At 46.5% G+C, this 26,577-nt stretch overlaps 1 protein-coding gene across 1 annotated transcript in view; it reads right to left on the bottom strand.

Moving 5' to 3' along the window:
• The window catches only part of PTPRU (protein tyrosine phosphatase, receptor type U), a 563,689-nt gene that overhangs the window by 239,653 nt on the left and 297,459 nt on the right, over positions 1-26,577 (bottom strand). Inside the window, exon 8 of the mRNA XM_015423947.1 lies at positions 18,403-18,711. Coding sequence (XP_015279433.1) covers positions 18,403-18,711 — 309 coding nt within the window. The remainder of the gene's footprint in view (positions 1-18,402; positions 18,712-26,577) is intronic.

The raw sequence follows: 26,577 nt of genomic DNA, 5'->3' as shown, positions 1-26,577 counted from the left end.
GGGTTCTCAGGCTTGAACTGGGAACCTTACAGCCTGCAGATGGGGCTTAACCTACCAAGAATCTATATATATTATTGGCTATTGTACCTACTGCATTCATTCCCCAACCAGATTTTTAGAAGAGGTGAAAGATCATAATAGCTCAATATCCGTCGCCATGTGGATCTCCTGCTAGTGAGCTTCCTAGGACAGCATGTACTCTACTCCCTTGTGCCCCCTTCAGGCACAAAAGGCTTTTAAGACATGCAACAAGGATGTGTGACACAGGTAATATGAGGCCGTCAGACTGACCGACTGAAGTTGAAATACTAGGGACAGGATTTTTTTCAGAGTTTCTGCACTTTCATTAGAATGTAGGAAAAGACCACCAAACCACTGAGCTGCTTCCCCCACTGAATTTCTCCCAGCAAGATTGGTTCCCATTGGTCCTCAGTTTTTCCTAGTTTTATGGCTTCCTCCAACATGCCCCTTCTCCATGCCAGTCCTCGATGCATTGGTGACAGCTTTACTTTTAGACCTTCTGCTACTGTTCTCTCTTGTTCCTCTATCCATCCTTGGTTCTCGCTGTTCCCTTTCTGAGAGAGAGAGAAAAACGAGCCTTTGTGTTCCAGCATTAAATTTAGAAAACCTCTCATTGACTTTCCCTGTCAGGCTTTGGTGGATGCATCGCCCATCTCTCCCTCTCCTCATCTGAAAGGGAAGGGGCAGAATGTGGTCAGTTTTATCAAGGATACTGCTGGGTTTATTGCTTGCATCCTTCTTGTTGGTGCCACTTCAAACCCTCCAGGGCTGGTTGGTTTACTTCCTTGCTAAGTGGTAAGCTCAGTGCCCAGAAGCGGCATCAATCCTGACCAGCCAGCCAGAGAGAGAGAAGAAGGTGGACCTGACCCTGCTTTGTCATATAGCATTGCTGAGACTGTCCATTAACCTCTGATGCAACATTACCTGGTTAAAGAACTCTTAGTCCCCATTTGAATGTGATGCTTGGCAAATAAAGAGGCACCTAGCATGTCCTTGAGACTCAACCCTCTGTCACAAGTGTCAGCATCCCAGGGAGTCCCCAATGTTCCCTCTAAGCTGAGTTAGTATGAGCTAGCTCACAGTTTTTTAACCTCCGGCTCACACATTTTTGTCTTTGCTCAGGGAGGATGGCTCCAGAGCAAACTGATTTATGCAGCAGCCAAATCGCTCGCTCACAACTTTAATGCCAGCAGCTCACAAAGTAGAATTTTTGCTCACAAGACTCCACAGCTTAGAGGGAGCATTGCCAGGGACTAATTATTTAGAAAATGTGCATGACGCCTCTCCAGAGAATCTGCCTGAGGTGGCTCACGCAATAAAACATGATTTAAAAAGCATAAAAATCATAAAAATTAAAACCCCTGCCAGAGCATCAATAGAACACAAAACACTGACCAGACTAATATGGTCTTAATAAAACAGCCTAATTTTAAAAGATCAAACCCTGTAGTTAAAAGCCTGGGGTGAAAAGAAATGTTTTCTCCGCCTACATAAATGTGGATAGGGTCAAAACCAGGTGAGCCTCAAGACCTGACAGATGTCTAGTTCAGGCTGGTGCTGTGCCAGAATGCGCATGGAAGCACCCAGTTTACAATCGGCAAATGTATGTAACACCACATGGGTATTTCTTTGTTTTCTCCCCACCATCACATTTAAATCAGGCAGTCAGTTAAAAGCAATGAGCTTTTTAGTCAATGAATTAATCAGCTGAATGTGCGAAAAAAATGCATCTAAGAAAAACAATAGCTTGGGTCTTAAGCAGCATGAGCTACAGGAGCCTTGCTGGAGCCTTCTCCCCCCCCCCCCTTGTTCTTCTGCAGTTGAGTGGACCTCAAGGAATCGTGTGGAGAGCAGTGTTCCCTCTAAGCTGAGTTAGTGTGAGCTAGCTCACAGGTTTTTAGCCTCTGGCTCACACATTTTTGTCTTGGCTCAGGAAGGAGGGCTCCAGAGCAAATTAATTTATGAAGTAGCCAAATTGCTCACTCACAACTTTAATACCAGCGGCTCCCAAAGTAGAATTTTTGCTCACAAGACTCCACAGCTTAGAGGGAGCGTTGGTTGGGAGTGTGCTGGGAGTCTGCTGCAGGAGGGGGGAAATCAGCAGAAATCTTCCTCCTCTAACTGTGCCGATAGTATAGTGCTTTAGGAACTGAGCCAATAGTCCTTGAGCAAAAAAGACACAATTCCTTTCATGATAGATGATGCATACAGGTGATGTAGCAGGAACAGAAGACATAGTCCCATTTTTGTGGCACATGGAAAGGAACGCCTGAAATGCTGTGTGCTATATCTATATCTAGATATCTACCTTTATCTTTAGCTAGATATAGCTATCAATGTGCTGCCTGGTCAATCAAGTGACCATTTTAGTTTATCAATTTTTTTTCCTCATCAGTTATACCTAACCAATTAAACACTGCACCCCTAATTTATAGATAGTTAACAGTTATATTATACCCCACAAGGACTGAAACAATAATGTGCTACTCAGTGTGAGCCATTGCTTACTCAAAAATAAGTCCCACTGTGTTCAAGGAGTCGTGTGACGCCTTAAAGACTATCCAATTTATTGTGCCATAAGCTTTCATGGGCTGGATTCCACTTCAACTACTTCACAAAAGCTTAGTCTCCCATTCGTTAGTCTTCAAAGTGCCACAAGATTCCTTTCTTGTTTCCGCTGCAACAGACTAACTCAACTACCACCCAGGAACTGCAACTATGCTCAGTGGGAGTGACTCCCAGGTAAGGTTGCCAACCTCCAGGTAGGTCCTAGAAATCTCCCAGGATTATAGCTGATCTCCAAATTACAGACATCAATTCCCCTGCAGGAAATGGAAAGCTCTGGACTCTGTGGTATTACTTTCACCCTGACCACAATCCCCAAACTATGCATTCCACAGGTACCACCCTCACAACACCAGGATTTTCCCTAGCTGGAGTTGGCAATCCTGCTCCTGGGAAAGCGTGTATAGAATTTGAGGGTCAGTTTTCAAGAGACGGGGTTCACGAGGCAAGAGAGTGAGGACCCCAGACCCAGTGTGTGCTGCTCCCACTCTGGATTGGGGCACACACGCCAAAGGAGAATCCGCCTCTCACCTCAGTGCTGCTACCCCAAGCAGCAATGGTCCAAGAGGAGTTATTTGCCCTACTGAAGACCACATATTGTTCTGCAGCACCCCAAATAGTTCCTGTCATGGAACTTCATCCTATGAAAATCAACCTCAGCCTCTAAGTGGATAACTAGCCCACGGGGACTGCATTCAGAAGTCACAACTGAACTTGATTTTGTTGAGTGAGTACAATCCTGGTTTATTTTCAGGTTTACATGCTCCATCCACCCCCTTCATTTGTGAAGCCAAAATGGAAACAAAATGTGATAGATAAATTGGGATGCTTGAACAAACTGTGGTTAGATTCCTGCACGGTGGTGGTGGAAAGTGCTATCAAGTCGCAGCTGACTTATGGTGACCTTGTAGGGTTTTCAAGGCAAGAGACGAACAGAGACAAGTTGCCATTGCCTGCCTCTGCATAGCAACCTGGACTTCCTCGGTGGTCACCCATCCAAGTCCTAACCAGTGCTGACCCTGCTTAACTTCTGAGATCTGATAAGACTGGGCTAGCCTGGGCCACCCAGGGTCAGGTTGGTTTTTTGCATACTACCCCGGTTTAGAATCCCCATTTGTAGGCTTAAAAAAAATGGTGACTTTTTCAAGCCTCCTCCTCCTCCGATGTCTTTCAACCTAGAAAAATCTTCCTTCTTAGTTCTGTGCCTGATGGGAGGAGGGAGAATGCAAACCTGAGAATTTCTTGGTTCATTAGGAACCTGCAGCAAGGATATCACAGGTGATGCTTCCTTCCCCCTCAGTTGAGAGAGAAATGCACCACGGAGACCAACTTCATTCCCAGTCTAATTGCATTGATTACAGTGTGATAGGTGGTTAGCATCGAAAAAGCTTCTGTGAGGTTATAGAAATGTGCATGACAAAAAGACCCAAATTTTGCTAAGAGATGATGAAAAGACAAGGCATGAATACAGTGAAAAGCTTCGCTCATTGTAGCCATGGTGGAAATTTCAAACAAGGCTTTTCAATCATGACGCAAAAAAACCTATGATGTTCAATCTGCCCTTAGCTGCAATTTAATATAGCCTAAGCTAACCTCACATTTCAACATCGCTCTGAGCTGGAAAGCCTGGCATCTGCACAGCAAGGCACCTGGGAGTGCTCTCCCGCCCTTCTGCGTCACTGCTGTTTGCGATGGGGGCTTCACATCTGCAAGCTCTGATGGAACCGACCGTCATTAATGTGGGGCCATTTTCAGAACTGGAAATTGTTCTGGGCGTGTGTGCGGCGAGATAATTGGATGGTGGAAACGGAGTTTGCTAGATTACAGGCATAAGAAGTCGTTAGCAAAACGATAGTTTCCCGGAGCTCCCCTGGGAATTCAGCACATCGCTTACAACAACCACCTTTCAAACTCCACCGGTTCCACCTCATTAGAATACGGCAGATTTCTTCATATTACCGAGAACTCGTGTTCCTTCATGAGGCCGATCCTCCACAAAGCAAGGAGAACAAGTCTGAACATCAGGAAGTCTCTCAAAAAAACATTAGCGAGAGAGTGAGGAAGTGGATGAGAAAGAACCGATTTCACAGTTTAGTAACTTCTTCATCTTCCCTTGCTATTCTTATATGTCAGGGTACTAGGGCTCAGCCTAGGATAGGGTTGCCAGCTCTGGGTTGGGAAATACCTGGAGATTTGGGGAGCAGATACTAATGAAGGGTGCCGTATGGGGGGGGGAGGGGAGGGGATGGACCTCAGCAGGGTACAGTGCCACATAGTCCACCCTCCAAAGCAGCTAGGGGAACTGATCTCTGTAGCCTGTAGATCACTTATAAAAACACGAGATCCCCACGTCCCACCTGCAGGCTGGCAACCCCAGCCTAGGAGCTCCAGAGGCCCAGAGCAAGATATGAGTGGTCAGGGCTGTGGTGGTCAGACTGTGGTCAAAAGCAAGGTGTTGGTCAGATTTTCTGAGGAGTCAGATCAGAGTCCCAGATCCAGAGGCAAGGCCCAATACCCAGGGTGAACGGGAAGGAGCCATTTTAAACTTTTAACAACGTGACAAGATGTTTAGACTGAAGACTGAGCCACGGAACCTGAGGCATCCTGATTGATCCCGGATCTCATGTGTTGAGGCCCAGTCACATGATGCCTAAGCGGGGAGTGGAGACTGCAGCCTAGGTGGTACTATTGGGCAGTACAGGGTCCAGATCCTCTGTCTCTCCTCCTACACTGCAGCTAGCCCTGTGGTACAAGTTGTGGGGGTCAGTGCGAAAAAAGAAACCCTCAACAGAAGCAGTTTCCTCAAATCTCTCCCCATTGTTCAGGGCTTCACACCCCCATGAAGATAGCTTCATGCCTCTGAAGAACCTAATTTTGTAACAATTAAATTCCAGGCGGTAGTAGGGTTGCCATTCCTCCAGCAGCCCTGGAGAAAAATCCAATTTTGGGGGCTTCAGCCGGCCACTGGCTAGCTGGCCGGTGGGGGAAGCCCCACCCCCCAACACGGATGTTGCTGCATGACGACCCCTACACAGTGATGTCACCCGTAAGTGACGACATTGTGCGAGGGACATCATGCAGGGATTCTTTGGTATTTGGGCAAACTCTATCGGTTTGAGGCCGAAAAAACCATAGAGTTTGCCCAAATACCAGAGCGTCCTATGTGATCTCCCCAGTGCAATGAAATCACTTCCAGGTGACGTCATCACATCAGGGGTATCATGCGATGTCCCCTCCCACCCCCGGAATGCCCCCCAAAGTCCCCCACTCCAGCCAAGGTAAGACTGTGTTAGTCCAAATCGGCAAATAGAGGCCAGGAGCATTTTCGAGACTAACAGAATGTATTTATTTATTTGACCACTAACCTCTTCCTTCAAAGTCCAAATCTTTGAGACTAACAGAATGTATGAACATATAACAGAATGTATTTATTTATTCAACCTCCCTTCACTTCTCCCTTTAAAGTCCAAGGATGCGGATGCATTCAACAATTTTTTGGAAACTGTGCTGTACGTGTCATTCACAACTGCATTTTTCAGGTATGTGTTACGACAGAGCCAGGGGGCCGCAGAGAGGGAGAGTTTACAGTTCAGTCCGTGAGTCAAAGCCAGAAAGATCAAAAACAAGCAGAGCCAGCGTCCCAATTCACAAGCCGTAGTCAGAGCGTTACCAAGGGTCAGAGTCCAGAGAAGCAAGTGTCAAATGTCAGGGTGCAGAGCTGAGGATCAAGAGCCAGAGAGTTGTCAAAACGCAGACTGGATTCAGGAACCAGGAAGTCAGTCAGTACGGGATCTCAGGAACAGCGTCAGAGGTGCAGAGCTTCTGGTCCGAAGGACTAGTTTGCCAGCACAATTTGCCAGCAGTCAGCGACCTGTTCAAATAATGTGCTGGGTCATTAACTCATTAGCACTGCTGTGTGAAGTCCTTGAGTCTGCTAGAACTCTGGAGACTCATTGTTCTCCTACCGCGCAAGCATGCCTCCTTGCGTCTGGTTGCCAAGTCCCGGCGTCTCTGATTCCTCAGCCGGTTGACAGATGGCGGAGAATCAGGTGGCGTGCTGCTAGAGCCAGGCACAGTCTGATCGGCTTCAGGTGCAAGCTGTCCTGGGGTTTGGTATTCATCCTCTGCGGCACTTAGGTTTGGCAAGAACTCTCATGCCTCTGATGATGTTAAAGGCATGGAGTTCTCAGTTTCAGAGCTCCCAGGTGCTGGATCGGGGGCAGACATGACACTATCCCCCCCTCAGACCCCCCCCATCCTGAGGACCAGGTTTGTCAGGGTAGGAGGCGTGGAATTGCCGGACTAAGTCAGGGGCATGAAGATTGGGGGCAGGTTCCCAAGATCTATAATCAGGCCCATAGCCTTTCCAATCCACGAGGTATTGAAGCATACCTTGTTGAAGACGGGAATCGAGGATCTGCTGTACCTCATATTCCTCATCACCATCAACCAAGACAGGCGGTGGTTGCGCAGGTGGCATGCCCCGGTTTGGATCAGGAGGGGACGGAGGTGGATCTGGAGGTGGTCAGGAAGTTGCAGGTGGAAGGCGACAGGTTTGATCTGGGCGGTAATTCTGTAGGGGCCGATGAAATGGGCCTCCAATTTGCGAGAGCAACCAGGAGTATGGCGATACCGAGTAGACAACCAGACTAGATCGCCTACCTGTAAAGGCGGTCCTTCCTGCCACTTGCAGTCAGCTGCGAGTCTGTAGGCGTCTTTAGCTTGTTGTAGATGCTCTCGGAGAAGATCATGCAGGGCTTGTAGTTCTTGTATGCGGTCATCCGTGGCTGGGATGTTGGAGGAGGGACTGATAGTGGAGAAGAACCGCAGATGATGTCCATAGTTCGCCGCGAATGGTGTTGTCTGGGTGGAGGTGTGCACTGCATTATTGTATGCAAATTCGGCTAGCGGCAGTAACGATTACCAGTTACTGGTAGCTGGTGTAGCACCAGAGATATTGCTCCAAGGTGGCGTTGGTTCTCTCTGTCCATTGGTTTGGGGGTGATAGGCGGAAAAGATAGAGCCACAGGAATTGTGTAAAGTGCGCTCAATGAGAGCAATTAAAACTCGCATAATAGAACATAAATCCAAAATTAAACATGCACACTTGGAAGCTCCCCTCGTAGACCATTTTGTTTCCAAAGGACATAGATATGATGACTTTAAATTTGTAGTTCTAGAAGTCATTAAATCTAGCAAATATGATAGGAAGGATATACGACAGGTCCTTTTGAAAAGAGAAGCATTCTGGATATACAGACTAAACACCATATATCCACATGGTCTGAATGCATCTTTAGATCTGAGTTGTTTCCTATAACTCTTTTTCCCTAATGTTTCAATGTCAGGACACCCAGCCATTGTTCAGTTTGTATGTAAATTGATTCTGGAGCAATCCATGATGGTGTGAACTCAGTATAAGTTAGGAACCACCAACACCTGGTTAACACATAAGCTTTATTTCGTCTGAGAGAAATTTTCTCCATTACTTGTGCAATGAAATAGGTGGTAAGTAGGTTTGAACATTTTTGTTTTTGTATAAGCTTTGGCTTTATATAATTATGCGTAGTTAGCCTGTCTGGTTTCACTGCTTTGCTATGTTTTTTCTAGAAACTGTTATTGAACTCCATGTGAATCGGGTAGCTTTTCTATTGAAGTGCAATTTTCCACACATCATCTAGTAAGGTTTTGTACCAAGTTTATTTTAAATTTTGTTGTACAATTACCTAAGATGTAAGTACTAATGTTCATATGTATTATATCATGTATAAGCTTATAGATTCTTGGTCAGAAGAAGACGCTTGTCGAAACGGCATCACATTCCGGAGACCACCGTCCCACCGTCATTGTTATCTTCTATCTTATGTAACTGGATTTACAACTTGAATGTATTAGTATCATTTTTGTAATTTTCATATTTATAACATTATTGCTATCATTATAGAAACATTGAGCGCATTTTACACAGTTCCTGTGGCTCTATCTTTTCATGTCTACGGACTGTGACCATATTTGTCTTTGTACATGGTGCTAGGCGGAAGACAGATGGATCTCGGTTCCCAAGCCGGTGTGTAAGGCCTGCCAGAAACAGGAGGAGAATTGTGTGCCACGGTCGGAGACGACACTGGTCGGGATTCCATGTAATCGGAAGACATTGTGCAGGTACAGGAGGGTGGTTTCAGCCCCAGTCAGAATTTTAGCACATGGAACGAAGTGTGCCATTTTGGAAAATAAATCCACTACCACAAAGATGCAAGTGTGTCCTTGGGACCGAGGAAGGTCGACAATAAAGTCCATTGACACAATGTCCCAAGGACTGGACAGAGTAGGTAAGGGATGTAGTAATCTGGAAGGTTTGGTGGGGATGTCTTTGGCATGGCGGCAGGTCTCACAGGAGCTTACATAGCAATCGATGTCTGCCCGAACTCGAGGCCACCAGAGTTCCCTAGTTAACAGGTGAGCGGTCTTATGGTGCCCAAAATGTCCAGCAGGAGGAGCATCATGGATGAGATGGAGAACGCGAGCCGTGAGAGGCCCCGGGGGAACATAAAGTCGGTCATGGTGAAGCAGGAGTCCATCTCGGGTGGTTAGGTCTCCTGTAGCACCTTGCTGAAGCTCTTGGAGGCGCTGTTGTGCTCATGCATCGGTGGCTTGGCTGGTCCTGATGTCATCGGCTAGAGATCGTGGACAGGTAGTGGCGACGAAGACCGTGAGCGGCAGAATAGTGGTCTCTGGAGGTTCTTCTCCTATAGCAGGTGCATATTCTGGTTTTCGTGATAAGGCATCCGCCTTTTGGTTTTGGATATAAGGGATGTAGGATATCTTGAAATTAAAATGAGAAAAGAACAAAGACCAGCAGATCTGGTGTTGATTTAACCGGCGTGTGGATTGTAAGTGTTCTAGATTTCTATGGTCGGTGAGGACTTGGATCGGGTGACGAGCCCCTTAAAGATGGTGTCGCCAGACTTCGAATGTGGCTTTGATAGCTAGTAACTCCCTCTCCCATAGGGTATAGTTGCATTCTGCTGGCGTGAGCTGGTGGGAGTAGTAGGTACAAGGTTGTAAAGGTTGGGTGGGGTTGTCTCACTGAGAGAGAATGGCCCCTATGGCGACACTGGATGCGTCTGATTCCACTGTGAAGGGGAGTTGGGGGTCTGGGTAGTGGAGCAATGGATCACAGGCAAAGTGGGTTTTTAAGATGGTGAAGGCATGTTCTGCCTCAGGTGTCCATTGGAATGGTTCTTTGGGCCAAAATAGACGTGTCAAGGGTGTGGTCAATGCTGCATAGGATGGAATGAATTGGTGGTAATAATTGGCAAAGCCGAGTAGGTGTTGACATCCTTTCTATTCTGAGGGACTTGCCACGGAAGAATGGCTTCCACTTTCTTTGGGTCCATGAGGATTCCTTGTGGTGATACGATGTGGCCCAAGAATTCGACAGATTTCAGGTGAAAGGCACATTTGTCAAGTTTAGCGTATAGTCCATGTGCTCGAAGGCATTAAAGCACTTGTTGTACATGATCAGTATGTTGAGTCAAAGAGGTAGAGTATACCAAGATGTCTTCTAGGTAACAAAACGGTCCAATAGATCTTGGAACACGTCATTCATGAAGCACTGGAAGACTGCTGGAGCGTTGGTGAAGCCGAATGGCATGATGTTCACATTGACCATATCTGGTGCCAAATGCTGTTTTCCATTCATCGCAGGCCCTAATATGCACTAAATTGTATGCACCTCGAAGGTCAAGTTTGGTGTAGATCTGTGCTTTTTTCAGACGATCAAGCAGTTCAGGGATCAATGAAAGCGGGTAGCGATCTCAGATCGCGGAGATCCCCTGTTTTCTTTTTAATAAATAAGACAGGAGACGACAAGGGGGATGTGGAAGGCCAATAAATCCACGTGCCAGGTTTTTCTCGAGGTAATCTCAAAGGGCTGCCAGTTCAGGTTCTGTCATGGGATATAAGCGGCCCATGGATAGCATCTGGTCAGAGTCCAGAGAAGCGAGTGTCGAATGTCAGGGTGCAGAGCCGAGGATCAAGAGCCAGAGAGTCGTCAAAACGCGGACTGGATTCAGGAACCGGGAAGTCAGTCAGTACGGGATCTCAGGGACAGTGTCAGAGGTGCAGAGCTTCTGGTCCGAAGGACTAGTTTGCCAGCACAATTTGCCAGCAGTCAGTGACCTGTTCAAATAGTGTGCTGGGTCCTCCAAAGAAAATTGCAAATATGAACCAGAATATGTCAAATAAATGTTGGAAATGTAAGAACCATGAGGGCTCATTTTACCATATGTGGTGGACTTGTGAGAAAGCTGTAGACTTTTGGACAAAAGTCCACATTGAAATGCAAAAAATACTGAAATGCTCTTTCAAAAAAGCACCGGAAATTCTGCTTTTGGGACTTAAAATGGAAGAAGTCAATACGACTAAAAAGACTTTACTCTGGTACTTAATAACAACAGCGAGAATGATTTATGCACAATGCTGGAAAACAGAGAAAGTACCAGAGATTGAAGACTGGATACAAAAAGTTCTGTTCATGGCTGAAATGGATAAAATCACAAAAAAGTTGAATAACAAAGAAGACGACGTGTTTTTTGAAGAATGGAGTGACCTTAAAATATATCTGGAAAAGAACTGGGATGTGAAACAAAATTTATTATGTTTAGATCAATATTAAGTTAAATGATGTTATCTTGAGATTGTAATGATAAGAAAATGATATAATGGATGAAGTATAGCAAGGTGGAGTTGGGGGGGAAGCATTGCGGGAAGCCACAGAGGGGAAGGGAGGAAATGGGAATGGGGTAAACAATGGAAAAGTGTAAATGATTGAATGTTAAATGTCGAATTCCTATGAAAACAAAAACTTTGTTTACCGAAAAACAAATAGTGTGCTGGGTCGTTAACTCATTAGCATTGCTGTGTGAAGTCCTTGAGTCTGCTAGAACTCCGGAGGCTCACTGTTCTCCTACCACGTAAGCATGCCTCCTTGCATCTGGTTGCCAAGTCCCGGCGTCTCTGATTCCTCAGCTGGTCGACAGGTGGCGGAGAATCAGGTGCTAGGGCCAGGCACAGCCTGATCGGCTTCAGGTGCAAGCTGTCCTGGGGTTTGGTATTCATCCTCTCCGGCACTTAGGTTTGGCAAGGACTCTCGTGCCTCTGATGATGTTAAAGGCACGGAGTCCTCCGTTTCAGAGCTCCCAGGTGCAGGATCAGGGGCAGGCATGACTGTGTGGGTGGGGTTGCCAACCTCCAGGTGGGGGGTGGAAATCTCCCAGAATTACAATTGATCTACTGACAGTCAAGATCAGGTGCTCTGGAGGAAATGGCTGCTTTGGAGGATGGACTCTACAGCATTATACTTTGCCAAGGCCCCTCCCATTCCCCTTCCTAAGATCCACCCCCAAATCCTCAGGGATTTCCTAACGTGGAGCTGGCAACCCTAGTTGAAGACAAGCCAGTCCAAGAGGTGACTGATAGCTATAGTGCAACCATAACACAATATTCAAAAATGAGTGGCTGTAACCCAACACAGCACCCCACTGTGGTTCTCCTTCAGAGTTATGAGTCAGGCCTGTGAAGAGCCTCTGCAGAGAACAGTAGGAGGGGGATCATACACGCAGGCACACAGAGAGAACTTTACTCAGTAGAGACCCACCGATCACACACTGTGCCCCAGTTATCATCAGAAGAATCAGGAAATGATCCTTAACGATATGAAGCAGGACTTATTCGGGTCAGACAAGAGCAAACATTCCAAACAGACCAGGCATCAGAAACAGGCTGACCTCGGAGTCCTTTATTACCATTAATATATACCTCGCTGAGGTGTTGTGAGTCTTAATTAATTGGTGTTTGAGATCCACAGATGAAAGGCGCTGGCTGAGAACAAGGTGGTAATTATCATAATTGTTGTTATTGTTATTAGGCTTTGATATGTTTAACAAAAAAACATGAAAGGAAAACATTCTGCTCCAGCAGAGAAGACTGCATAATAGAATACAAATCTCTCCCAAAGTGGAAGAGCTGGGGTGTGTGGAATTTAGCCACAATGGTTCCGATGAAACAACCAAACCCTGGTTTGGCTGTTGTGGGACAAAAAAGCCATGTAGAACAAGGCTGCAGTGAGGAAGGTAATCTGGCTAGATTGCCCCCTCTTCTCTCTTGCACCAATTGAAAAGCTGGTTGGAATTAACCCACTAGTCTGCCATGATGTCCCAGTTAGGGTTGCCAGATCCTCCCTGGCCACTGGTGGGGGATGAGGGGGTTAGGGTTGCCAGATCCAGGTTGGGAAACTCCTGGAGCTTTGGCAGTGGAGCCTGGGGAGGGGAGGGACCTCAATGGCACACAATAACATAGACTCCACCCTCCAAAGCATCCATTTTCTCCATAGGTCTGTAGTCTGGAGATGAGCTATAATTCTGGGGGGTCCCCAGGTCACACCAGGATGCTGACATTCCTATTCCTAATTGGCAATCTCGGGTTTGTGGTTACCTTTCAAACTAGAACTGGAACCCCAGTGATCTGCAATTCTGGTTTGGAAGGCAAGCTCAAACTAGATGTACGACACGACCACAATTAGGACCTTCCACTTTTCTGCAGCTGGCAAAAAGGGGTTGATCGTCATCTGAACTAGTAGTTTTATTAGTGTATTGTGATAATTTTATTATGTTGATTGTATTTTAACTGCTTTAAGGCTTTAAATCGCCCAGAGCCCACTTGCAGGGTTGGACGATTCATAAATCTAATTACACAAACAAACAAACAGTACTAAACAGGTCTTATGAAAACTGGGGAAGGGCTATTGGGGGGGGGGGAATGATTCACCCTTTCTTCTCCTGCCTCTTCCATAATTGAAATAGCCTCTTCCAAGCCACATTTAGCTCTATGTTCAGGACACAACATGTCCCGAGTGTTTGTATTTGTCTTTTCCCCCACCGCAGACATAAATGCTTTTTCAGAGGGACTTTTAAATCCTCGGAGAAGCAGGGGAGGAAAGAGTCAACCATCCTCTGCCCTTTCCTGCTTTTCAAAGCCACCATTGGGGGCAGCTAATTAGCTTTTAGCAGAACGTGAGTCTATTGAATTTGCTGAATCATATGTAAAAGAAAATTATGCTAAAGGAATAAGGAAATCAAAATCTGGAAGTCAGAGAATCCAGTTCTGGCAGTCCAGGAAGTAAGGAAATCCAAACGAGGAAGTCTGAGAAAGGGATTTGAAGGATCAGGAATGTTACCTCTGTGCCAAGCCACAATGTTGCTTAGAACGGAACAGATGACTACCTTAGTTTATGCCAGAGGTCCCCAATGTGGTGACCATGGGTGCCATGGCATCCACCAACACCTTTCCTGGTGCTTGCCAAGTGTTTTTAGTAAAGAGGGGGCAGGTGGGGCTTTTGTCCTGTAGGGCTTTTGATTGGCTACTGGAGAGTTGATTGGCTGTGCAGATATTTTAAAATGTTGCATCCACCACAGCAGAAGGATCTTCACTGTGTGACTGAAGATAAGCTGTGGCAGCCATTTTGTGGCAGGCATGGCCTCTTGTGGCAGCCAACTTCTGTCAGCCATTTTGTGACTACTCCCACCATGTTGGGTCAGAATTTCAAAGGAGCCTGCAGGATGAAAAAGTTTGGGGACCCTGGTTTATGCCCATCCTATTCAAACCCTTTTCCTGCAGCCCACTATGTCCAGCTCCTTAAGCTCCCTCTTCTTCATCTCTGAATTGACATCTGCACCAGTCAAGGTAGATTCTCAGTTATTGGATAAAACACAAGAAGATGCAGACACTTGTGAACACAAGAAGAGCCCTGCTGGTTCAGACCAATGGTCCATCTATTCCAGCATCCTGTCTCACACAGTGGCCAACCAGTTCCTCTGGAGGGCCAACAACAGGGCATAGAGGCCGAGGCCTTCCCCCAATATTGCCTCTTGGCACTGGTATTCTCTTCCATCCTTGTCTCCCTCATTCACATCCTGTTCATCCACCAGGTTCTTGTCTCCATAAAGATTCTTGCATCCTATCTCTAGTTTTGACTTCAGGTACCCAGCTGACTTTAAAGTCTGAGATAAGAGAAAAGAGACGAAGCAGGAGAGGGAGAAGAAAAGAACACTAATTGGCTGGTCTCACGCATGTATATATAAGTCCTCTTTTGTAACCATAGTAACAGTATTGAATGGCTGTCCTGCGCCACAATATCAGCCTATGTTCCTCCTGTTTCTCGGCAATGGAGTCAGCTCTCCATGAATGCACAGATTTACTAAATGGAGACAATGCAACCCTAAACAGAGTTACACCTTTGTAAATCCATTGTAGCCAATTGCCTTGAAAGGGTATAATTCTGTGCAAGACTCTACCACAAAATTTCAAAAGATTTAAACCCTCAACAGTGGCCTGCAACCAGGACAAAACCACTCTGCCCTGAAATTGCTCATGCAAGCACACTTTCCCCCCAGAAGGTTTACCAGGGGAGGGGGAGAGTGCTATGTAATGCTCAGTGTCAGGCTAGGATCAGCAACAACCAGTTTCAATTCTCACTTTGCCACAACATTTGCTGGGTGACCTAGAGCTTGTCTCACTCTCATAGCACGTACCTCACAAGATTTGGGTGATAAAATGGAGGAGGGGAGATGTATACCACCCTAAGGGGGAAGAAGAAAGTAGTGTGGAACAATGCTCCTTCTAAGCTGTGGATTCTTGCGAACAAAAATTCTACTTTGTGAGCTACAGGTATTAAAGTTCTGAGCGAGCAATTTGGCTACTGCATAAATTAATTTGCTCTGGAGCCATCCTTCCTGAGCTAAGACAAAAATGTGTGAGCCAGAGGCTAAAAAACTGTGAGCTAGCTCACACTAATTCAGCTTAGAGGGAACACTGGGAACTATTTTGTAAGTGCGTCACCCTAAGTACAGTAAGTTTAGGAGTGGCTCTCATTTTTCAAGAATTGAAAAACTACTGCGTGAGGGAAAATCATAGAGTTTTCCCTCGGATGACCGCAGCCCCGCCCCCGGCGTGCCCGGCGTGGCTGCGTCACTTCCGGGTGATGTGCTGACGCTGGGCACGTCCTGTGCTTTGGGGGTGGGGTTCCCCCTGGGGCCCAATCTGCCGGCGGCGGGAACGGGCCTCTGGGGCGGGGGTTTCCCCGTCCCCCTGGGGGGACTTGGCAAGCCTAGTGTATGTGCCATCAAGTTGCAGCCAACATACGGTGACCCCAGTTCGGGACTTTCGAGGCAAGTTAGAAGCAGAGGTTGTTTGCCATCGTCTTCCTCTGCAGAGCCTTCCTTGGTGGTCTCCCTTCCAAATACTGACCCTGATTAGCTTCCGAGATCTGATGAGCTTGTGCTATACCTTACAATTCCACTGCACCACTAAGTATATCCCTTTGCTGTTCTCTATGTAGGGGAATTGTTGCTGTTCCTTCTAATAGAGAACTGTCAAGGACTTGGACTTGGGGGACAGTTTCAGTAAGACAAAGCCCTCCCTGGTAATGCCTTTGTTTATATATGTGTGTTTGTGTAACATCCAGGGCTTGCAAAGATGCACACCACCCTCACAGCAGTCCTCTCAGGCTTCATAACAACATGTTTTGGCATTAATTCTGTAAGTGCCAATCCATTGTATTTGAAAATACAGAAACTCTTGACTTACACAAAACCCTGGGACATTTTGAACCTAACAGATCACATCTGCAGGGTGGCTTTTGAATGCAATGGGTGCCATTCATGTGCAAATGTCTTGAGCGACTCGGTGATACATGTCACTTCAAAGGGCAGACTGCAATGGTCCTGTTTAGGAATTGACCCTTGGCTCCCAAGTCATATTTTCTGAATTGGCACATTTGTACAACCCATTTTTCAGAATAGGTCTCCATAAAAATGCTGCAAATTCCAGATAGGGCAAAAAGTACTAGCATTAAACAGCACATCAATTCATTATTTCCAATGCCAGCCTTTCTAAGTAGTTCCCTCCTATAAATCTTGCTGCCAAGGCTAGATTTGCCAACTCTGAGCTGGAAAATTCCTAGAGATTTGAGGGGTGAAGCCTGGGGAAGAACCTCAGTGGGGTACAATGCCAACCTCCAAAGCAGCCATTTTCTCCAGGGGAACTGATCTTTGTCATATGGAGAGCGTCTGTAATTCTGGGAGATCTCCAGGCCCCACCTGGAGGTTGGCAACCTTAATGTGGTGTTTCGCTATGAAAATATTTTGTGTGTTTCATTTCTGTGATTTAATGTGAGGTTTTATATGTAGGTTGCTGTGGTTTAAAATGCTGAGCTCTAAAGAAAGAGGGTGGCTGGATGGGTGATTGAAGTGCATTATGATTGCATTATGATTGGACGATGGGGGCGGAGTTGACTGGTTTGTGGAGGGGGCCTGTGTGTTAGAGAGGAAGGAGATGTTGAGTGGGTGAAGAGATTGAGTGAAGTGCTGTGGAAAGTGAGAGAAATCTGTGTTCTTTGAGGAAAGTTGTTAGCCTAAGTGGCAAGTGAGAAAAATAAGCCTTTGTGTCTAAGTATATTTAAGGAACTTTAAAGAAAGGAGAACTGTACCTGAAACTATTACACCGATACGCTTCTAAATAAACTCTATTCATGCTTAAGCAAAAACTACAGCTGTTCTATTTAAAGGATCTCTTTTTACCTCAGAGACATTCCCATGCACTGACCATTCAGTGATTCTACTAAATACGACTATCCTGTTCTTTGTGTTCAGCTGAGAAGTCTAAGGTGTGAGCCTTAGGTAGCAGTGAAAATAAGTAGGAAACACTAAGGAAGGCAAGGAGGCAGCATATGGTTGCCAGGTCTGAGCTGGGAAATACCTGGATATTTTTTTGGGGGGGAGCCTGAGGAGGGCGGGTTTGGGGGAGGGGAGGGACATCAATGAGCTGTAATTCCTTAGAGTTCCAAAGCAGCCATTTTCTCCAGATGATCTCTGTCGCCTGAAGATCAGTTGTAATCCCAGGAGATATCCAGCTACCACCTGGAGGTTAGCACCCCGAAGGCAACATACCACACCATCTCAGAATGGTACAGAGAGGTGCTATACATAAGGAGTCACAGAGAAGAAGCAAAATGTTACACCTAGCTAAGGATGGGACTTCATCCTTGACCATATTTTTATCCCCTTCTATAAATACCAACAGAAAGATGAGAGCAATGAGAGAATGTGAATAAGTCCTATCCTACTAGGGAAAGCTTTTAGGTCAAACGCCACAATCCTGTAATGGAATGATCACCAGCCCTCCATTGCTTCCTCTCATACATACTGCTGCAGTGATTCCAAATGTGATGGTCATAGGCAACATGGTGTGTCCACTGCTGACATTTCTGGTGCCCACTAGCTTTCTTGTGCAAAGCAACTCTTCTCCAAAGCACAGAACAAATTCCGGCACTCCTCTGCCTCACTGAAGCTTTAGAATATACCAGCAGGCTTCAACTGTGGTTCCACTCAGCAATACCTACTTGCATCTTAGGAAGATGCTTAACTTGGGGCCTTCCAAAATTCTGTAATTGCCCCCCTCAGGTTGTGATTGTTTCTGACACCTGTAGCAGCATTTTGCAGTGGCACCCACTACACTTTCTCAAAACTCTGAAAGTGCCCACAAGGTTGAATACTCCACATCAAGGCTGGGTACTCCAGGACAATGCTGAGACATGCACCCAAGTGGTTTGCCCTCAGTTACATTCAGAGACTGGCTGAAGAGGTTATTCTGTGGCCACCCTATTGGCCAGCTCCATTCACTCCATACACAAGACCCTGTTAGAACAAACTGTCCCTCTGCCACACACAAACACCCCCTAGGTAAGTCGCCAACACTCACCATCTTCGTCAGTCTGGAAGATCATCTCTTTGCCTTCTTTCCGCCCTTCGGGATTGGAGAGGATGAGTTTGACGTGGACGTTTTTGTAAGGCTGCAGGTTCTTGATGGTGTAGTGGTTGACATTGCGCTCCATCTTCACACATTCCCGGAAGGTCTGGTTGTGGCCCGTCCCCAAGGCGTAGCGATAGCAGAGGGTGACAGTGTATGTGTGACACCTTGTCAGGTTGTAGCCCAGGGGCTCCCACTGCAGCGTCAGTTGCCGAGACTGGATGTCAGCAAAGGCGAGGCCTTTGGGGGCCCTCATTGGCTCTGCCGAAGGAAGGGAGAGAACCAATGAGTGACACAAGGAGAGGCCCTACTTATTTCATTTCCTTACTTCATTTGTAGTCCGCCTTTCTCACTGAGGTTTGAGGTAGATTACTGAGTTAGAAAAAACAACAACAATGCAGTAAAGACCAGTAGAATAGATATAACGAACAGTGCAATAAAACTGAATTACAATTGAAAACAAGAAAACAAAGAGTTTAATCCATTCAATAAACAATACGGGCGTGTCTAAATGTTTCATACATTAAAACTACAATCCTATCTAAATGAGTAGATAAAACCCATGAACAATGATAAATCAAAAGTTCAGGAATGAGTCAAGCACCAGCTGCTCAGCCTAGGAGTGTAACCGGAACACAATCCTATCCCTTTTCTGAACATTTCACTGTCACTTGAGAGCCAGCGTGGTGTAGTGGTTAAGAGCGGCAGACTCTAATCTGGAGAACCAGGTTTGATTCCCCACTCCTCCACATGCAACCAGCTGGGTGACCTTGGGTCAGTCACGGTTCTCTCAGAGCTGTTCTCTCAAGAGCATTTATCTCAGAGCTCTCTGAGCCCTACCTACCTCATGGGGTGTCTGTTGTGGGGAGAGAAAGGGAAGGAGATTGTAAGCCACTTTGAGACACATAAGGCCTGCTAGGTGACCATGGGCCAGTCACAGTTCTCTCAGAGCTCTCTCAGCCCCACCAACCTCACAGGGTGTCTCTTATGGAGAGAGGAAGGGAAGGCGATTGTAAGCTGCTCCAAGACTCCTTCGGGTAGTGAAGGGTAGGGTATAAAAACCAACTCTTATTATTATTATTTTTAAAAATGCAATCCCATCCAGGAGATGCCTCTCTTTATTGATTGATACCCTGCTTTTCTCCCCAAAATAGCATATGACTTCATTCTCCCCACTTTCATTGTACCTTCACAACATGAGGTGAGTGAGAAAAGGAGAGTGACTAAGATCACCCATCGAGCTTCCACGGCAGAGTAGAGATTCAGACATGGGTCTCCCAGATCCTGTTCCCAAAGTCTAACCTGGGGTCCCCAATATAGTGCCTGAGGGTGCCATAGCGCCTGCCAATGCTTTCCTGGTGCCCACCAAGTGGCTTTTTGGAAATGGGTGGGATCAGGCAGGGCTTTCCCCTAGCAAAGCTTCTGACTGGCCTTTGGATATTTGATTGGCTTAGGGTTGCCAAGTTCTTTTTCTTACGCGGTGGGGGGCTCCCGGACGGTGACTTGAGTGCGCGCGTGCGCGTCGCATGCACGTCAGCCGGAGGTGACGTGATGACGCCGGGCACGCTGGGGGCGGGGCCACAGCCATCTGAGGGGAAAACTCAGATGGCCTCAGATGGCCGTGGCCCCGCCCCCAGCGTGCCCGGCGTCATCACGTCACCTCCGGCTGACGTGCATGCCGCGGCGGTGGAAATCGGGCCTCCAAAGCAGGGGAAAATCCGCCCCCCGGGGGGACTTGGCAGCCCTAGATTGGCTGTACAGATTTTTAAATTGTTGCCTTCGTAGCAGCTGCCACTATATCACAAGGATCTTCACTGTGGGATCGAAGGGAAGCTGTAACAGCCATTTTCTGGCCAGTTCCACCACCTGCGGCAGCCATTTTGTGGCAGCTATACTGTGCTATGCTCACCATGCTGCGTCAGAATTCCAAAAGTGCTCACAGGCTGAAAAAGGTTGGGGACCCCGGTCTAATCACTGCACACCTCTATAGAAGCAAAATGTCTTCCTCACATGATGAATGGGACCTTTGGAACTGAGGAAATCATGTTTGTCCCAGGGGCAATCCCAGGGCCTAAATTTGCCAACCCATATATTAAGCAGTCCAAGTGTATTGTTAGGGTAGGTCAAAAGGGAAGGCTGGGCAAAAGGGAAGGCAAAAGAGCAACAATGGGGGGCTTGGAACTGCATCAGAGCCTCAGGTGGGAAACACACCAAATGCTGACCTAGCTCAGTGCCCCTTCTTCTTGGACTGCATCAGGATTGCTCCTCCCAATGGCAGCAGCCCAGGAGCCTTTGGGTCAGGCACAGCTATGGAAGGGGCTCCATCTCAGTAGCTGACCATCAGCTATGTATGAAGACGTTCCACTGTTAGCTGCAGTTCCTAGCATCCCCAGTTCAAAGGCCCTCAGACAAGAGCAAGCCTGGTGTTTTGCTCAGAGTGGTACACTAGGACCTGGGAGACCTGAGTCCAAATCCCCACTCAACCATGAAGCTCATCGGGTGACCTTGGGCCAGTTGCTTTCTCACAGATTAACCTACCACACAGGTTTGCTGTGGGGGCAATATGGAAGAAGGGAGAAGAACATACACCATATCCTGAGTTCCCTGGAGGAAGGGTAGGGTTAAAGCGTGGTCAATAGATGGCAGAGCCAAGAACAAGCCCCGCTTGACAGCTTGGAGAGCAACTGCCAGTCCTAATAAACAATACTGGGCTTACGGACGATTGTTCTGTCTCAGGTTAAGGCCATTCCACAGTTCACACGCACACAATAAGGCTCCACTTCAGACATCTACCTAACATTCTGTTCTGTGGACAGTCCACAGGGGACTTTAACAGCTGTCACCTTATACTGAATTGCAAAGTTTTTTCCCCAGACTTCCAAAACATAATTTCCATTCATGTTTTTTGACACTGCATGCTATTCTTGAATACTGATGCAAGGTTACTTTGACATACTTCTACTGCATGATGCAAATCCTTCCCCAAGTAGTCTTGACGGGGCCAGTTTCTTTTGGAGTAGACAATCCTGAAGACTCTTCAGAGTCTTTGTGATCTTAATGGTGTCTTGGTTCTTATTTGCTTCTTAAAAGGTAAAGGTTCCCTTGCTCGAAAGCCAGTCGAATCCGACTCTAGGGTTGCGGTGCTCATCTCCGTTTCAAAGCCGAAGAGCCAGCGCTGTCCGAAGACGTTTCCGTGGTCATGTGGCCGGCATGACTAAACACCAAGGCGCACGGAACGCTGTTACCTTCCCACCGAAGTGGTCCCTATTTATCTACTTGCAATTTCTTGCTTTCGAACTGCTAGGTTGGCAGGAGCTGGAACTAGAGACAGGAGCTCACCCTGTCTTGCGGCACCCGGGTCTTGAACCGCTGAACTACTGACCTTCCACAGCCTGCAGTTCAGCGTCTTAACCACTTGAGCCACCGAAGCTCCATTATTTGCTTCTTGCTGCAGCCTGAATAGCCTGGATTAGCCTGAGCCTTTCAGAATTTGGAAGCTAATCAGGGTTGGTCATAGTTCATATTTGGATGGGTGACCACCAAGGAAGTTGAGGGTTACTATGCAGAGACATGCCATGGCAAACAGTGTTCCCTCTAGGCTGAATTAATGTGAGCTAGCTCACAGTTTTTTAGCCTCTGGCTCACACATTTTTGTCTTAGCTCAGGAAGGATGGCTCCAGAGCAAACTAATTTATATAGTAGCCAAATCACTCACTCACAACTTTAATGCCAGTAGCTCACAAAGTAGAATTTTTGCTCACAACAATCCACAGCTGAGAAGGAGCATTGATAGCAAACCACTTCCGTTTGTCTCTTGCCTTGAAAACCCCATCAGGGGTCACCATAAGTCATTTGCAACTTGATAGCACTTCATTATTATTCATTGTTTGTTTATTAATATGTAGGCTGGGGAGATACCAGCTTGTACCCTACCACTCTGTTCACTGAAGTTTGCAGAAGGTCCCAGGTTCAGTCCCTGACTTCCGCAGTTAAAAGGATCAGGAGAGCCAGTATGGTGTAGTGGTTAAGAACAGCGGACTCTAATATGGAGAACTAGGTTTGATTCCCCACTCCTCCGCATGAAGCCTGCTGGGTGACCTTGGGCCAGTCACAGTTCTCTCAGAATTCTCTCAACCTCACCTACCTCACAAGCAGTGTTCCCTCTAAGATGAGTTAGTGTGAGCCAGCTCACAGTTTTTGAGCTTCCGGCTCACACATTTTTGTCTCCGCTCAGAAAGGAGGGATCCAGAGCAAACTAATTTATGCAACAGCCGAATTGCTTGCTCACAACTTTAATGCTAGTAGCTCACAAAGTAGAATTTTTGCTCACAAGACTCCACAGCTTAGAGGGAACATTGCTCACAAGGCGCCTGTTGTGGGGAGAGGAAGGGAAGGCAATTGTAAGCCACTTTGAGACTACTTAGGGTAAAGAAAAGCAGGGTATGAAAACCAATTCGTCTAGTAGGTGATGTGAAAGACCTAAGACCCTGGATAGCCACTGACAGTCAGAGTAGACAATCCTAACACTGACGGACCAAAAGTCTGATTCAGTAAAAGGCTAATTAAATTATTTATTATTTATTAAATTAGACTTATTTGGCCACCCTTCCCTGCGAGCAGGGCTCCAGGTGGCTTATATCAATAAAAATACAATAACACTAGACTTAAAACAGCATTAAATTCAACAACCACAGTAAAACAGTACAATCCAAGATGGAGATAAATGTCCAATACCTGCTCACTTCCCTGGTTAAGTAAAATGCAGAGCAGTGGGAGGGGGAGCAGGAGGTGAAAGTGCCAGGCCATCGCTATCCTCAACTGAATGCCTGGTGGAACATCTCTGCCTTGCAAGCCCTACAGAATGGTAGCAGATTCTGTGGGGTGCAGATGTCATCAGGCAGAGAGTTCCACCAGGTAGGGGCCAGGGCTGAAAAGGCCCTGGCCCTGGTCAAGGACAGCTGGATCTCTCTCGGGCCCGGGACCACTAGGAGGTTCTTATTCCCAGATCATAATGCTCTTCCCAGGGCATATTCAGTTTCATAGTCTCCTTCAAACCTGCAAGGTGAGTGTAGCATACTATTTGCCAAGCAGGCCTGTCCAAAGAACAGCCATATTGCCCATCCATGAGCACTCTCACTGACTCACAATGGTCACAATGACAAAACTGCTGTCTACAGAAAAGAGTTCCCGCCCATGGTTGAAGAGAGCTGCTTGGGAGAGAAGCTTTTAACTGGCTCCAGTTTCAACACCAACATAATCAGAAGACTGCCGCTCTGTGCATGGAGCCACAACTTGGGAAATGTTGGTGGTCATTCTCATAATCACTAGCAATTTTGATTGCTAGATTACTAGATTGCAGCATCCGAGATGGAACGAGAAACTGGAATGCCATGAAACTCACTCCATACTGCAGGCAATGACAGCTCCCTTGTGTCTGCCGAATATTTGCTTCCCGTTAAATATCTGGGATTTTTCATAAACATCATTGAAAAAAAACGACAGCTCTAAGTGGAAAAAACTAGGCAGCACAAACTTCAGCATTTGCTGTCCCACAGGTCTTTGGCGACCATACCCAGACCAATCAATCTAATCGCTCTGTCTCTTCCTCTCCTATAATAATAAAATCTATCAATTTTATGAGAGTTGTTTTTCTGTGGCTGTTATTTTAAAGGTATTTTAGTTGTCCACATAGAGCCCGAATTTACACAGCTGTGGCAACATGTAAGTAGGGATACATTTCAATAAGATTACAATTTCTATCACGGCTTTAAAGGGGGGGGGCACAATACCACACTGGATTTTATCTCTTTTTTCCTCCAAAAGCTGTTTTGTAGAAATCATTGTGTGAATATTCTCAGAACACCAGGGCAGCACTAGAAAGAACTTCTCAAGGTCTTTCGAGAGCTGTTTTAAAGGCCTTTCCCTTGGATTCATTGTACTTTCTCAAATGTTTCTTGAAGTGCCATCCTAAGCACATAAACTCTGAAATAAATCCCACTGAGTTCAATGGTGCTTACACCTACCCTAGTAAACATGTTTAAGAGCCCAGTTTTGTTCTAAGATGCCATGGGGGCAGCGGGGTAATTCCTAAAGAAGTTTGGGGCAAATGGAAACCTAGGAGCAGAAAGAAACAGAAACTAAAATTTGTGAAGGCTGAAGTTTCTGAGGAAGCAGTGGCCATTTTGTTTGCTGACATTATTAAAGGATCAATCATAAAATGCAGGCTGGGAGTAGCGTTTCCAACTCTGGGTTGGGAATTTCTGGGAGATTTGGGTTGAAGCCTAGGGAGATCAGGGTTTGGAGAGGAGAGGGGTGGGGAGAGACCTCAGCCGGGTATAATGTCACAGAGTCCACCCTCTAGAGTAGCCATTTTCTACAAGGGAACTGATCTCTGTGGTCTGTAGATTAATTATAATTCCAGGAGATCTCCAAACTCCACCTGGAGGCTGGCAATCCTAGGTGGGAAACTAATTTTAAAATGAAACAAACAGAAGTGTGAGGGAAGCTAAATTTACCCCTTTACCATCTTGCCTGCCTTGGTCCTTTACTCTAGTCACCTTTCTCTCCTCCCAGTTCATATACTGTGCCTTCTTCTTGGCACATTGGAAAGTCCCAACTCACAGAACACCTTTCCTGACAAAGCCGGGAAGGTGTCCACTTTGTTAAAATTCAAGCAATTACACAAGGTTGAATGGCTTAAGAGGGCTTTTAAACAATAGTTTGTTCTACTTGGCAGGTGTCAACAGATTATATGGTTGTACAATGTTTGTGCTCTGTATTTGCCTGTTTTAATTTTTTTTTAAAATCTGCCATGATTTTAAATTTGTATAAGCCTCCTGCTATCTGCTTGTAAAGGAAGATCACATAAAAACACCACAAATACAGTATTTAATAACATTCCCATATAAGAGAAAAAATATTGCATACCAACAGACTGTGGGGACCTGCTGTTTAGTTGTGGAGACAGGGAGGGGGTTTCAGCTTTCTTTCACTCACATGCCACTTCTGATCTCAACATTAGATATCTGTGCACAATATCGCCCTGAGTTACTGATTTGTTTGGTACTATTTATCCTTCTCTTTCTCCAGGGAGCTCGGGACACTGTGCCTTGTTCTGCACTCCTCCATTTTATCCTCATAACAACCAATGTTCCCTCTAAGCTGAGTTACTGTGAGCTAGCTTACAGTTTTTTAGCCTCTGGCTCACACATTTTTGTCTTAGCTCAGGAAGGATGGCTCCAGAGCAAACTAATTTATGCAGTAACCAAATCGCTCACTCACAACTTTAATACCAGTAGCTCACAAAGTAGAATTTTTGCTCACAAGATCCCACAGTTTAGAGAAAGCGTTGACAACAACCCTGTGAGGTAGGCAATGTTCCCTCTAAGCTGTGGAGTCTTGTGAGCAAAAATTCTACTTTATGAGCTACTGGCATTAAAGTTGTGAGCAGGTGATTTGCTTACTGCATAAATTAGTTTGCACTGGAGCCACCCTTCCTGAGCTAAGACAAAAATGGTTGAGCCCGAAGCTAAAAAACTGTGAGCTAGCTCACACTAACTCAGCTTAGAGGGAACACTGGAGGTAGGTTAGGCTGAGAGAGAGAGTAACTGGTCAAAGGTTGGGAAGGGAGTGTGGCTTGGTGGTACAATATCTGCTTGGCATGCAGGAGGTCCCAGGCTCAATCCCCGGCATCTCCAGTTAAAAGGTATCAGACCCTATAGAGCCACTGCCAGTCTGGGTGAACAATACTGACCTTGATAGACCAGTGGTCTGATTCCATATAAGTCATCATGGGTCTGCCTGCCAACGCCTCCTTGGATGAGGAAGGGATGGAGGCAGCTGGTCCTAGTCTTGGATGCTGCAGGAAGACCCAGCAGGCAAGGTGAAGACTCTGTCAGGTTCAGAGGGGGAGCCTCAGGCTGAAATCAGTGTTCCACGCCCTCAGTCCTGCAGCCTGGGAGCTGAAGCTGAAGCAGAGGCCCTGCAGCAGCTAGCTTCATCCCCCCCCCCCCCCGGGTCACTAGAGCCCTTGGAACGCCAGAGAAGGTAGTCCCAGAGGGAGGTGCAGAAGCAGCGCTGTACTGCACAGCTGGCATCCCAGCACTAGTCGGCCTCTGCCTGTGAGCT

The sequence above is a fragment of the Gekko japonicus genome, unplaced genomic scaffold (assembly GCF_001447785.1).
Source record: "Gekko japonicus isolate JY-2015 unplaced genomic scaffold, Gekko_japonicus_V1.1 scaffold344, whole genome shotgun sequence".
Taxonomy (NCBI): domain Eukaryota; kingdom Metazoa; phylum Chordata; class Lepidosauria; order Squamata; family Gekkonidae; genus Gekko; species Gekko japonicus.
The sequence above is the reverse complement of the archived record's forward strand: the minus strand, read 5'-3'. Positions and strand labels throughout refer to the sequence as shown.